The sequence below is a fragment of the Oncorhynchus keta genome, chromosome 33, assembly GCF_023373465.1.
Source record: "Oncorhynchus keta strain PuntledgeMale-10-30-2019 chromosome 33, Oket_V2, whole genome shotgun sequence".
NCBI lineage: Eukaryota > Metazoa > Chordata > Actinopteri > Salmoniformes > Salmonidae > Oncorhynchus > Oncorhynchus keta.
In genome coordinates, this window is record NC_068453.1 from 14,606,312 (window position 1) to 14,620,848 (window position 14,537).

The 14,537-nt window shown below is 43.5% G+C and overlaps 1 protein-coding gene across 1 annotated transcript; it reads left to right on the forward strand.

Moving 5' to 3' along the window:
* LOC118366262 (lipase maturation factor 2-like) lies at positions 1-14,203 on the forward strand. The gene is made up of 14 exons (XM_035748798.2): positions 1-226; positions 2,898-3,163; positions 3,263-3,291; positions 4,987-5,177; positions 6,831-7,009; positions 7,424-7,562; positions 8,107-8,232; positions 10,197-10,302; positions 10,488-10,584; positions 10,833-11,015; positions 11,227-11,395; positions 11,847-11,958; positions 12,264-12,372; positions 12,778-14,203. The coding sequence occupies exons 1-14, from the start codon at positions 133-135 to the stop codon at positions 13,099-13,101; spliced, it is 2,124 nt and encodes a 707-aa protein (XP_035604691.1). The 5' UTR covers positions 1-132; the 3' UTR covers positions 13,102-14,203.
* The last annotated feature ends 334 nt before the right edge of the window (positions 14,204-14,537 follow it).

Consider the following 14,537-nt stretch of genomic DNA (forward strand, 5'->3'; position numbering starts at 1 on the left):
AGAACCACGCCTTCTGCAACATTCACTTATTTTTCTTTCTCCGCACAGCAACAGTTATTTATTCGTGCTGTGTTGAAAGACGTTTTAAAACATTTTTCTATTTAGATATAGCAGGGAAGCCTAGCTTTAAACATGGGGGTAACCAGATTAACGCGTCATATGTTTTTATGGAGTATGGCAATTATTTACATGTTTGCTTTTGCATCCCTCTATGTCCAGATACCAGGTAAAACAACATTTTACTTGCGCCAATTTGTTAATTGTAATCTAAGGAACTTGATTATTGGTTGACTGTTGATGATCATGGAAAAGCATTCAGCTCTGCATCTTTGAATCGGGTGGATGTAACTTTTTCCATATGTTTAGCTTGCTTCCTCATATTCCAACTGTTGCGATTCTGATGATGAACTGATTTGTAGTTGCATCTAATCGGTAAAGTACACCGGGGATTGTAAATATAAAATACTGTCAAACGAAGTAGCCTAATATGTTTATCGGATGAAATGACCACTTTCTGAGCTAGCCGGTGTTGTTGGGACTGATCGGGCGAGCTAATGACAACTTCCACGTGCTAAGCTATTTCGCTACATTCATTGCCTTTGCTACACTGTTACAACTCTTGCACCGTCACTATAGTCTAGGCCTAGAAAAGGGATGTATTTTGATTGAATATTCAGTTTCAGATACTTTACATACACAGATCTATATTGATGTGTTCGTATTTATTTCTAAACATTAACTAGCTGAATGACTTGTTATAGAATGGTCCCTCACGTACTAAGGGAAATCATACATTAACGTAGGGGAGACTTAGCCTAGTAAGAACCATCCTGATCTCGCGAGCTCGCAAGTTCGTACGAGGCTAGGGCATGTTGGCTTTATAAAGGAGAGTACGACCAGTTGGCAGCGATAGAAGTGATGTGGCCTTTCATGCTATGGCCACGTCCTGACAGCACTGGTCGTCATTGGACAGATGCCCGTTTAGATATTTGCTTGGGGCAAGTGAATGTTTTCTTTGCACGGTTGCTTTCGTTGCCTTTTTTATGCTCTTTGAGGGTTAGGATTTCCCTCCAGGTTGTGCACACATCAGTCCAGTATTCGAGCTTGGCTCAGACCCCTAAAAGTATACAATCGATCGAACTTGTAGTATCATTCATCATCTTTTCCCAGTCTAAATACAAACCTGTAGTCATGTTGATTTGCCATCACTGTCAACTTTACTTTGTCATGCAACCATCTTATTATGCAAATTGTATGTGAAATGTACCAAGGTAAAATGTGTTTTATATTGAATATTGGGTTGCTATTCGGTTTTGTCTCCTCAATAGCTATTGAACCAAACATTCCATTATTATGAAAATGAGATATTCTGAATCGGGGGAGGATTGACAAAAATCCACTGCTTATTCTTATTAAGGACATTTTGATTTTCTTTGTGGGGGATTTAAATCTTCAATAGCCTTTCTACGCAAAACACTCTATGACTATGAAAATGGTTTATTCATAATCAGGGGAGCTGATTATACACTATAGAACATAGTGTAAGAGCTATCTTCAATAGCTCTTACACGAAGTGTGCCATGACTATGAAATTGATATATTCAGAATCATTGGGAGGAAATTGTAAATCATCGTATACTTCCTCTGTTGGTTTTGGAATACGAGGTGTATTGTTTGTACTTTTCTTTACACAAACAAACATGTATTTTTGTCCATCCTCCCCTATTTTAAGCAATACAGCCAGAGAAGGTGTGGTATATGTCCAGTATACCACGGATAACGGCTGCTCTTTGCACGACGCAATGCGGAGTGCCTGCATACAGCCTTTAGTCGTGGTATATTGGTTATATACCACAAACCCCAGAGGTACCTTATTGCTATTATAAACTGGTTACCAATGTAATTAGAATAGTATAACAAAAAAAACATCATACACATGATATATGGTCTGATATACCATGGCTTTTTAGCCAATCAGCATTCAGGGCTCACACCACCTAGTTTATAATATAGAATTGATAATTTTCATAGTCATGGAACACTTTGTTTAAGAGCTCTTGAAGATTAAAATCGTATTATAAAAAATTCAAAAATGTGGAATTTCTCCATCCACCCCTGATTTAGATAGTATTATCTTCATAGTCATGGCATGCTTGGCTCAATAGCTATTGACGAGAGAACCAAATATCCAACACAAAACACATTTTACGAAGTGCAAAATATGTGTGCGTCCACTTGCAATCCACTCCATAGTCACTTTACCTGGCAGCAGGTGGCCTAACTGAAATAACACATCTCATTTGACAAGTGCTGGCAAGAGGAGATGCATGGAACATCAATTAGTCATCATTGCACAGTTTAGTGTTTGTTTTACTTTTATTGCTCTGCTTCTCGTCCCAAATGTGAGTATGCATCCAGTTGGTCCACTCTGTGTGCCAGGTATGTCCTAGTGGCACTTCTAGTCTCTCACCTGTCATCTCAAGTGTACACTAAATACACGAGATTCCAATGAACTGTAATAAGACTAGCTGTATGCTTTCAGTCTTTTTTTAATGAAAAGGTTAGGCCATATTCCAATCAGTTGATCACAATCTTGGCTCAAACCGTAAGCAATGTTATGGTAATGTAATAATATTCTGGAATACTTAATTTAGTGAGATGTTTGAATTTCTGAACTCCCTTCTTTCACATGTTCCCTTTGGACTGAATAAGCAGACAGCCCAGATAAAAACAAGTGTCTCGTTTTCACATACGTGACCATTGACCTATTTAGTAGGGTACCATAAAGCCACTTACTGTAAGTATATGAACATGGCCTCTATTCACTAACCCCATTCCCAATAAACACAACCCCCCTGTTTTGTTTATCCACCCCTGCTCTTTATCTCTGTGGCCAGGTCTCTATGGCAATGAGGGGGTCCTGCCTGTGCGCCTGGTGGAGCCAAGTGTGAACGGCTCCAGACCAGTGTTGGAGCAGATACATGCCCACCCCTCCCTGCTGTGGCTGGGGCCCCGGCTGGGTCTGGACCTGGACGCCCAACAGGCAATGGAGCTGCTCTGCCTGGCGGGGGCTCTCTTAGCCCTGGGAGCAGCCCTACTGGAGCCCCTCCGAGACAGCCTGGTGTTCTTCTGTCTCTGGGCCCTCTACCTCTCCCTCTGTCAGGTCGGTGGGCGGGGTTGTCTGTCTGCCATTGGTTTGGTTAGATACTGTACATTACATAAATTATAGAGTAAATGAATCAACATATTTTTCTCTTGACAGGTGGGTCAAGACTTTCTGCGTTTTCAGTGGTAAGTGATCTGTCCTCTGACTTCTCCTATGGGCTGAATTGATAGAGCGTGACAGGCTGCAAAGCTCAGACTTTGAAACTAAAAGTATTTTGTTTACTAAAGTGTTATTGCTCAAGGCAAAGTCTACTGGGACTGTGTGACATAATTTTTTTTACTGCAAGAGCATTAGGGTCAGACAATAAACTGCTATTGGAACCATTTACCAGTCAAATTCACGATCCACTCTTCATAATTCTGTGTTGATTACTAACTACAGTACAGTTGTCAAGTTGAGAATAGAACTGATGTTGAAAGTGTTCATGCATATTTTATAGGGGTCAGCAGACTTTGCATTGAAGGACATCTATCAGACATGTAATATGGTTTTAGAGTTATGGACTTTCAGCTAAGCTTGGAGATGTGCTAGAATTGCAGCACATTTACTTCTGATATCTGTTTGTAGCAAAGCAAGATGGTGCAAGGCCAGGGCCGGCTGCCCATTAGGCAGGATTTGGCGTCCGACAGTGGCGGCAGATTGACGAGGGAGGCCTTTTCTGAGCTAAACTGACCAAGACGTACCTCAAACAACACATCAAACCTCACATAATTCTGCCCAAAAACAATGACAGTTTCTCTCAAACATATGTGCATATGGGAGTTTTAGGTGAACGCTGATGACGCCCTGTGATAAGCAGTGCCCACTTTGTCAAAGGCAGGGTTGCAAAATATTTTGCTGGTCCATTCATTCCCAGCGTGCCTCTCCAGGGTGTTGTTGGAGAGATGCATCCACCAATGTTCCGTCACAAACATCACATAGCAGATATAGCCTATGGTAGAAAGAGTATGCAGCCTTTTCTGTAGCCTACAGGCTGGAGATAAAATGTATGACAATGTAATCTGAGACAGACACGTTTTACATCATGCACGTTTCTCCAATTAGCTTAATGTAAATGGCGCCCAATCAAATAAAAAATGCGCTGACAAGTTAGCGAACACCAAATCCCCTCTCAAAACATTCACAGGAATCAGGACAAATAAAGACCTGACAAGTATGTATTTTTCAGTGTCTGGAAAATACATATTTTTCCACCTCTGATATAGACTTATTTTATTGCGGAATTTCTTCTCGGAATTTCTTTTCGTCTTGCCTAGAGCGTCAGAACGGCCAGGACTGGGCCTGTGTAAGGCAGTGGTTTCCACAGCAACAGCAATTGCATGGAGTGGTAAATAGATAATACGTAGTTGCCTTGTGTTTTTATGAGTAGTAGGTGTAGGTGTGTCTGAACTGTTTACAGTTAGGTGGCTATCCCCTAAGGCACACCATTTGGTTCTGCATGAAGAGAATGCCGACCTACAACCAGTTTTAAGATGCACAGCTACCATGTTCTGGCATCTCAGTGCCTCTGGCTCTAACGGACATTGCTTCTACTAGGCTAACTGATTCCCCGAAAGGCAGTGTCATTGGATTCAAAGCTATTCCACTGTTTTGAGCAGGAATTTCATGTAGCCTTCTGGTGCAGGAATTTTGAGTGAAATGTAATCTATTGATTTTACTACGTTTCAACTTTGTAATTTCTTTGAGACCTGAGACTTTGGGTTGTTCGAGGTATTTCAGTGCCATATACATTATAGTTATGATGTGAGGAGGAGTTGGGATTTTTTTTCACATGAAAATGGAATTTGATTATTCATGTCTCGTTTGATTCCCTCCCATAGGGACAGCCTGCTGTTGGAGGCTGGCTTCCTGACCGTGCTCGTCGCGCCGCTCAACCTCCTGCGGTGCGCGACGTTCCGTCATCATGACGCCGTGACCTTCTGGCTGGCCCGCTGGCTCCTGTTCCGCCTCACCTTTGGCTCCGGGGTCGCCAAACTGGCCAGCCACTGCCCCAGCTGGTGGGGGCTCACCGGTGAGACAGGGAAACCTCTTATGACACAAAACTGTACTGTTCAATGTACACGGAACAAAAATATAAACGCAACCATTTCAATTAGGTTACTGAGTTACAGTTTATATAAGGAAATCAGTTGATTGAAATGAATTCATTAGGCCCGAATCTATGGATTTCACATGACTGGGCAATGGGTGGTCCTGGGATGGCATAGGGGAGTGTGGGGGAGCAAGTGTGAGGGGAAAAATGATGTGTTGACCTTATTGGTTTGAGATTAATAGTTGACAATACATACATGAATAGTCCTATTAATGTTGTGGTTTTTATGGTCTCCACTCTAGCTTCCTGCAGGTAGTCTGGGTGTTGGGGACATGGGTTTTTACTAGAGATAGCTTGAAGCTGACAATTGATTGATGGCTTGGTGATTTTTTTAAATTTATTTTTTAAAGCAGCCACATTCCAGCCTATCATTAGGGGTGCTTGTGAGACATATGTCTCAGTTCTAACTGGGCCTGCCCTTCTATAGATAGAGAGACCCTGAAGGAATAGAAGAAACATTTCAGTAGAATACCCCCCTGCAGTTTTAGGTTTGGTATTTAAAGACCTGGTATTCTCTGTATGATTCAAGCACTCGGTCCGACAGTCAAGACTGTTGGATTGACGGCTTCTTTATTGCAATAATTAAGCAATATTGAATAAAGATGATTGTTTGAGGAAATGACCGTCTCTCTCACTTGAATAGAATTTTCACCACAGGAGCCAGGCCCAGCCAGTCAGTGAGTTTTTCCCCACAAAATGTCTTTATTACAGACAGAAATACTCCTCAGTTTCGATCCCGCAGGTGAAGAAGCCACATGTGGAGGTCCTGGACTGGTGTGGTTTCACGTGGTCTCCAGTTGTGAGGCCAGATGGAGTACTGCCAATTCTCTAAAATGACATTAGAGGTGGCGTATGGTAGAGAAATGAACATGAAATTCTCGGCAACAGCTCTGGTGGACATTTTTTTGTGGTCTTCTTTTGTCCCCAGCACAATGTGCACCTGTGTAATGATCATACTGTTTAATCAGCTCCTTGATATGCCACACCTGTCAGGTGGATGGATTATCTTGGCAAAGGAGAAATGCTCACTAACAGGGATGTAAACAAATTTGTGCACAAAATTTGGTACAAAACATTTTGTGTGTCTGGAAAATGTCTGGGATCTTTAATTTGAGCTCATGAAACATGTTGCGTTTATATTTTTGTTGAGTATAGCTTCGGGACCGCAACTAAATGGGAGTCTGTAGCGACATTGGGCTGAAATTGGGACTCCTGATCCCAATGTCAGACCAGTTTCCCAACAGACTCTCAATTAGTTGCGGTCCAGAAGCTATGTTCAATGGTACGAGAAATGTGATGTGCTGTACAAAGACTGGTTGAGTAATGATAACATTGGCTATGATTGTGCATCATGTAATGGGTATGTACCTCGCCCAGCGGCAATATGCGCATTCGCTTCCATGATGATGATAATGATGATGCCTGGAGCCTCACGACACATCAGTGTTCAGGAAAAGTGTAAAACATGTGATCTCAAAAAAGGTTTGCAGTGTTATGGGTCAATCTTTACTCATCCATGTCTCATACCCTTCCTCCCCTCTGTCACCCCATCAACCCCCTCCCTCTTCCCAGCGGTGAAACACATGTTTGAGGCCCAGGGCATCCCCCTGCCCTGGTCCTGGTTCATCCAGCAGCTGCCAGACTGGTACCTGAAGCTGGGGACTGTCGGTCTGTTGGTGACAGAGATCGCTGTGCCCCCCCTCTACTTTTCCCCCATCCGCAGCCTCCGACTGGCAGCCTTCTACATTCAGGTGTGTGTGTGGTTACACCAGCAGCTGCTAAACATGGGCATGGAAAATGTCGGTTGAAGGCTTGAACACACAGGCTTCCAGTTTGTTTCACAGTTTCCACCGTCCGCCTAAATCGCCATCAAGTGTTGAGGTCTGGTTGAGAGAGGGGAGGTTCAGAAAGACACGTGAATAACCAACTACCTACAGTACAATTGATCTAGTCTGTTATCATCCAGGGAATCGCCAGACCACGATGCTGCTATAAGGCTCTAGACTGTGTGTGTGTGTGACTTTTGTATGTTTGACACCTAACTATACACACGTCTTAAGGGATTTTGAATGTTGCAGGGTTGTGACCCCACACGTGTAATTTTCATGATGCCTTTTATCTAACTATATCTACTGTACCTACTTCTCTCTGTAACTGATAACCAGGCAACATACCAGGTGAAGTTGATGTTCTTGGGGAACTATGGCTTCCTCCCCCTTCTCTCTCTGGCTCTGACTTTCTCCCTGTTGGACGACGACCATATCAGCTACTGGCTGGGCCACGGCAAGAAGAAGAGAGCCAAGAGTATGACCTCATTCTCTTCTTATGCAACCTTCAACTCTCACATTTAACACCAGAGTAGACGTTCAAGCCAGCTTTCTCTCTAATACAGCATTATCCACACCCGGTATGGTGTTTTAAGCTGGTGGAAGGTACTAGAAAACATAAAGGCTTTTACAGTAATGATCAGCTTCCTTTCTTCTCCTATTCTGCCTCTCCAGTTGGCCAACATTGACATTACAAAGTGAGGGGTGCATGCCAGCAGAACACTGGGTCAGTTCCGATGGGTGTCCTTGTGTCTTGATGGTAGGGAGAGGGAAAAAAGGGAGGGGGGTATTGTTTTATTCTCGGGCAGAGTGGTCTGATCTGGCAGGATGTCAGGTGTTGTCTTGTTTAAACGAAAGACATCACAGAAGTACGTAACTGCAGTTAACATTCCTAATGTCCTAAAAGGTAACCCCTTAACTTAATTTACAAAGTACGTTTTTAGTAGCTGGACAAAACAAATGATGTGCTCTGTTTGTGATACTAAGAGTACCTAATCTAATTATTATTATATTTTTTGCAGCCTGGCCCCAAACCATAATGTCATTGCTGGTTGTACTGGCTGTATTTGCTGTCATCATCTATGGAACTAAAGTGCTCTTCACACTGGAGATCGACTGGGATGCCAGGACTATAACCTCCAAAACCGGTAGGTTATCATGGAAATACAGTGCATTCGGAAAGCATTCAGACCCATTAACGTTTTCCACATTTTGTTACGTTACAGCCTTAATCTGTTTTTAATTGCTCAATCTACACACAATACCCCATAATGACAAAGCAAAAACAGGTTTTTAGATTTTTTTTGTGCAATTCTTTTATTTTTTAGAGATCATATTTACATAAGTAGGTTTTCATCAAGGATCACTCAGCACTAAGGTCTGTTCATATTTGTCTTGATCCTGACTATTCTCCCAGTCCCCCCTGATGAAAAACATCCCCACAGCATGATGCTGCCACCACCATGCGTCACCTTAGGGATGGTGACAGGTTTCCTCCAGACGTGACGCTTGGCCTTCAGGCCGGAGTTCAATCTTGTTTCATCAGAACAGAGAATCTTGTTTCTCATAAAGGTGCCTTTAGGCAATCTCCAAGAGGGCTGTCATGTGTCTTTTACTGAGGAGTGGCTTCTGTCTGGCCACTCTACCATAAAGGCCTGATTGGTGGAGTGCTGCAGAGATGGTTGTCCTTCTGGAAGGTTCTCCCATCTCCACAGACAAACTCTGGAGCTCTGTCAGAATGACCATCTGGTTCTTGGTCTCATCACTTTCCAAGGCTCTTCTCCACCAATTGCTCAGTTTGACCGGGTGGCCAGCTCTAGGAAGAGTCTTGGTGGTTCCAAATCATTCCCATTTAAGGATGAGGGAGGCCACTGTGTTCTTGGGGACCTTCAATGCTGCAGACATTTTTTGATGTCCTTCCCCAGATCTGTGCCTCGACACAATCCTGTCTCGGAGCTCTACAGACAATTCCTTCGACCTCATGGCTTGGTTTTTGCTCTGACATGCACTGTCAACTGTGTGACCTTATATAGACAGGTGTGTACCTTTCCAAATAATTTGAATTTACCATTTACATTTACATTTAAGTCATTTAGCAGACGCTCTTATCCAGAGCGACTTACGGTGGACTCCAATCAAGTTGTAGAAACTATCTTCAAGGATGATCAATGGAAACAGGATGCACCTAAGCTCAATTTCGAGTCTCATAGGAAAGGGTCTGAATACTTACTTAAATAAGGTATTTCTGTTTTTTAATAGATTTGCACAAAAATCTAAACCTGTTTTTTCTTTGTCATTATGGGGTATTGTGTGTAGATTGCTGAGGAGTTTTTATTTATTTAATCAATTTTAGAATAAGGCTGCAATGTAACAAAATAAGGAAAAAGTGAAGGGGTCTGAATACTTTCCGAAGGCACTGTAAAACAGTATACCTAGTGACTCTGTAGGTTAACATCTATATATTACTGTATACCTAGTGACTCTGTAGGTTAACATCTATATATTACTGTATACCTAGTGACTCTGTAGGTTAACATCTATATATTACTGTATATCTAGTGACCCGGTAGGTTAACATCTATATATTACTGTATACCTAGTGACTCTGTAGGTTAACATCTATATATTACTGTATATCTAGTGACTCTGTAGGTTAACATCTATATATTACTGTATATCTAGTGACCCGGTAGTTTAACATCTATATATTACTGTATACCGAGTGACCCGGTAGGTTAACATCTATATATTACTGTATACCTAGTGACACGGTAGGTTAACATCTATATATTACTGTATATCTAGTGACTCTGTAGGTTAACATCTATATATTACTGTATACCGAGTGACCCGGTAGGTTAACATCTATATATTACTGTATACCTAGTGATACGGTAGGTTAACATCTATATATTACTGTATACCTAGTGACTCTGTAGGTTAACATCTATATATTACTGTATATCTAGTGACTCTGTAGGTTAACATCTATATATTACTGTATACCTAGTGACCCAGTAGTGTTTCTCTATTTTATTTCCTGGAGGATGTCAGTCATTGATACATTGTGTTCATGGTTAAGTGATTGTCATGTATTTGTCTTGTTTTGTAGCCTTCACCCAGCAGCAGTTTGGCAATTTGTTGAAGCTTGTGACAGGACCCACTATCTGGGTAGGAGTTCTCTCTCTCACCTGGGAGGTGGTGGCAGCCATGCTGGGGTGAGTAGCCTATTTCATACTAAAACTGTATCTGGAATTCAAAGACTGTGGTAGATCTAGTTCATATCTAGTTCCTTTTTGTTGCATTTTCTGACCCCAGAACAGTGGTCTGCCCGATGCAGTGCGAGTCATCCTTGTATTGCGTTAATGTCCACTGATCTCGGATCTGTGTTTACTCCCCCTAGGTGTGTGTGTGTTAGAGGGTGCCTCTGGAAGCTCTGGGGCCTCGTCCAATGGGCTGTCTTTGCCTCTGCTGCAGTCGCTGTGTTTGCTATCAGTGTGGTGAGTCACACCTGTCAATCACACGGGGGAGCCTTCTGATTGGTTAACTTTTTCTTTCGTACTTGCATTCATCTATTGAGTGAAATCCATCTAATTACTTTAAGTCTGTGTTTTGTGTAATAGTGAATCACTTTAATGAAGGCGGCATACATCTACCGAATTGGTCTGTTGGAGTTACTATTGGTGTAGTAGATAGCACTTTTTATAAGATTCTCTCTGATTGGTCATGGTGTTTTCCTCATCCCCAGGTGCCCTACTCTTCCATGGAACAGGTGTACAGCAGTAAGATTTTACCGGAGGTGAGACAGGCCTACAGCCTAGTGGAGCGCTACAGACTGGTCAGTGCCTACAGCCTGGACAGCAGGATGACAGGGGTGGCTGGGAGGTCAGAGGTCATCCTAGAGGGCAGCATGGACAAGAACACCTGGACGGTAAGAGAGCGGGGACCAAAATAATAGTTATGGATTAAAAGTTTTCAGTTTATTTTATCTTTTCTAATTTCAAAATGTTAGATAGGGAATGTCCTCAATCATGTTATCTTCCTCAACTACTTGACTTTCTTCAAGTAAAACAATCGGGTATATAGTTCTGCAAAAGGTGTATGGTGTGTTTCAATGAACCTTTCCCCATTGGCCCTCTTAGGAGATAGAGTTCATGTACAAGCCGGGGAACGTGGGCGTGGCCCCTCCAGTGGTGGCCCCCCACCAGCCACGGTTAGACTGGCAGATGAGCCAGGCAGCCCAGGGACTGGCCAAACAGAGCCCCTGGTTTACAGGCCTAGTGCACTGCCTACTGCAGGGCAATAAGGATGGTATGTACTGCCCTCTGGGATAAAGACTTCTATTTTTCAATTAAAGTATAAGAGCACATATGTCTTTGTTTTCATGAGGAAAGGTTGCATCTGGCAGACTACTTGTATTTTGGCTCTTGGTGGGGGGTTTTAGGCCTGTGGTCTTTACTAGGATCAGGTCCCCCTCCCCCCGTCTATTTAATCTTATTGATTATGGTCTTAAAGGAAAAACTGATCCTAGATCAGCACTCCTACTCTGAGACGCTTTATGAATACGGGCCCAGAAGTTGACTGGTATGCGCCTGCCGTGTAAAACCGCTAGTCAGTGTGAGGTGGGCGTGATTTACTCACACATTGTAGATCATTAACCGTCCAACAAAGAGGAAATATCAGCACTCGCTCAGATGACCACATACCTGCATGCTGCACTACGTCGCTCACACATGACTCTGTATCTCTCCCTGTGTCCCAGTGGTGAGACTGATCCAGACAGACTCAGCCCAATACCCATTCAGCCAGGCCCCCCCGGTCTACCTCCGAGCCAGTCTCTACCGGTACTGGTTCACCCAGACCACACAGGACGGGTGAGCAGCCTACGACATCCACTACAACAGTGGGTGTGCTGGGGAGAGTGTTAATGGGTTAACCTGTGAATTTCTTAGATCATTCATTCATAATAAAATCAGTTAAGATATACAAGTGAAGTTAAATATTCGCTATATTAAGTAATGTTGTTCACAGAATGCCCACAAAATGTGCAGTATGGTATACTTACAGTATGCTAATTGTAAGAATTCGTTAAAGCCACTTGATACAGCTATTCAACCAGAAACAAATCAAATAATTGTCCTATGGTATTGAGTGGTGTATTGGTTGTCTTCCCTGTCAGGTCTGGTCCTAATGAATGGTGGAGGAGAGACTATGCAGAGGAGTTCTATCCTGCAGTGCAGCTGGGTGACCCTACCCTGGAGGCCATGCTCAACCAGCACGGACTCAAGGTAGCTAAGCCTTTTTGCTCAACTGGGTTATGTTGTAACTTTGTATTGTGCTAATAACATCAGTACTGTGGCCTGTGGTGATAGCCCCTCAATTTCAGATGTGGTGCCACATGGCGTGCATCTGTCACATGGCGTGCATCTGTAACATGGCGTGCATCTGTCACATGGCGTGCATCTGTCACATGGCGTGCATCTGTCACATGGCGTGCATCTGTCACATGGCGTGCATCTGTCACATGGCGTGCATCTGTCACATGGCGTGCATCTGTCACATGGCATGTGTGTATGTGGTGTATGGCCAGGTGCACCAAATCTGATTTCTCAGACACGCATACCAACAACACTCCCACTCCTACGTGTCTTTGTTGTGTATGTACATGTGCTTACATATTATCTTATGTGCAGGAGAAGTTCCCGATCCAGCCCAGTCCTGACTCTCCTCTGGCCCAGGTTCTGAGGCAGGTGCGGGGCCACGTTCAGACTCTACCTGGCCACCTGGTGCTCTGGTCCCTCCTGGCCACTGTCGCCACCATCTGGCTCCTCAAAACCCTGCTCTCCGGGGTCCTGGGGGGCCGAAAGGCTAAACCCACCCCAGCCGAACCCAAGGCCAAGAAGGCTAAGGACCAGCCAGCAGAGAAGAGTGCCTCGGCCTCCAGTCTCAAAGCAGGGAGGGAGAACTCTGAGGAGAGTAGACGGGATGCTGACAAGAGCCCTAAGAAGAGGAAGTGATGCGGGACTGCTGCCATGGGACTTCCTGTTACGTTATTGTTGTTGCCCCTTGTCTCGGGATGGAGGGTGGAGAGAAGGGGTGTTACCTACATGTAAATCTCAGGTGTTTCTACAGTAACTGCCAATCCGACCAGCTCTGTGACTCGGAGACCACCACTGTGGCCTTGTATTCAGTCGGTTCTCATCTGTCTATCTCACACACACACGCGCACACGCACACGCACGCGCGCGCGCGTATACTGTACATACACAAGCAAAAACCGTCTATCTTCTCTGTGCCTCCTTCCGTCACCATATTCTCAGGTCCGCCTATGGATGAGTCTTCAGACATGCCAGCGGGTGAGTCCCTGACATTACAGTTCAGTGGTGCTTTTACATGAGCTATTTTTGTGCTTTGCCATGTTCTTCAGGGAACACTTTATCTGAATTCTGGGAATGCATTGATCCATTTTAACGGTTGTTGTCCAACAGCTGTTTAATCTTGTGCTCTGTCTTTGTTGTGATATTCAGGGTCCACAGTCGTGCTAGGCTGAGTGCAGTTATTGTACCTCAGTGAACCCTTTTCGTGGACCGCTGAGATCAGTTTTACTGTATCAGGCAGACTTTTTTTTATTTTTAATGTCAAGTTGTCAAGTGGTTCCATCTTTTGATATCAATACCCGGGCCCTCTATCCCGACCACGAGAAACTGTATAGCGACATCGTCACGAATACTGTATTCTGAGAGCTTTGTCCTGCTAAACCCTTTGCCTTAGAAATCTGCGGATTGCTTTTCTTAACTTCAAAAAACCCTTTTGTCGCATTCTTTTGAACAGCTTAAAATGCATAACTGCTACTAACAAATCTCTACATTCCACATCTGTGTATATTTGAGACGTAGTATTACTTAAGCTTTGTGTATTAGGTTAAAGCACTACTGCAGAATGACTGGGCTTTAAGGAGAAATTCCAAGCCCTATGGCACTATTCAATCTGTATCGCTGAGTCATTACAGATTGCGTGATAAAAATGGAAAGATACTTTTTGCTGGTCAGTGTTTTTATTCTTGGCTGTATGTTGAAACTGAACACTTAGATTTGACAAATAAACTACAGATGAAAAAGACTGAAACATTCCGTGCTTGTCAGAAACCTGACTTTCTATCTAGTTGAGAGGTGTGCTTGTGTCCAATACCATACTAACAGGTCTGTATGTTATGTGACGGAGTCTGTGGCTTGGAGCTTCAATCCTTTATAGTGATTCGACCCGGGCTGATTGTTCCAATGACCAACAGGTGGTGCTCTTTGTGTTTCTGCATTTCTTCATGACAAATGTACAGAGACATGTTCAGTGTGAAAGAGCCAGTGACTCTCTGGTAAGGATCTCACCAATGAAGTATGGGGTTGTAGGGTCAGCTCCTGAATGTGGCTGTGTTGGTAGATGTCATGGGGGTGAATTG

What these genes read in the sequence shown, in the direction of transcription:
- LOC118366262 (XM_035748798.2), top strand. Translation starts at nt 133, where the DNA reads ATGGGGGTAACCAGATTAACGCGTCATATGTTTTTATGGAGTATGGCA. An exon ending in GACTTTCTGCGTTTTCAGTG is followed by an intron (nt 3,292 to 4,986) that starts GTAAGTGATCTG and finishes TCCCTCCCATAG; the next exon opens with GGACAGCCTGCTGTTGGAGG. An exon ending in TCAACCAGCACGGACTCAAG is followed by an intron (nt 12,373 to 12,777) that starts GTAGCTAAGCCT and finishes TCTTATGTGCAG; the next exon opens with GAGAAGTTCCCGATCCAGCC.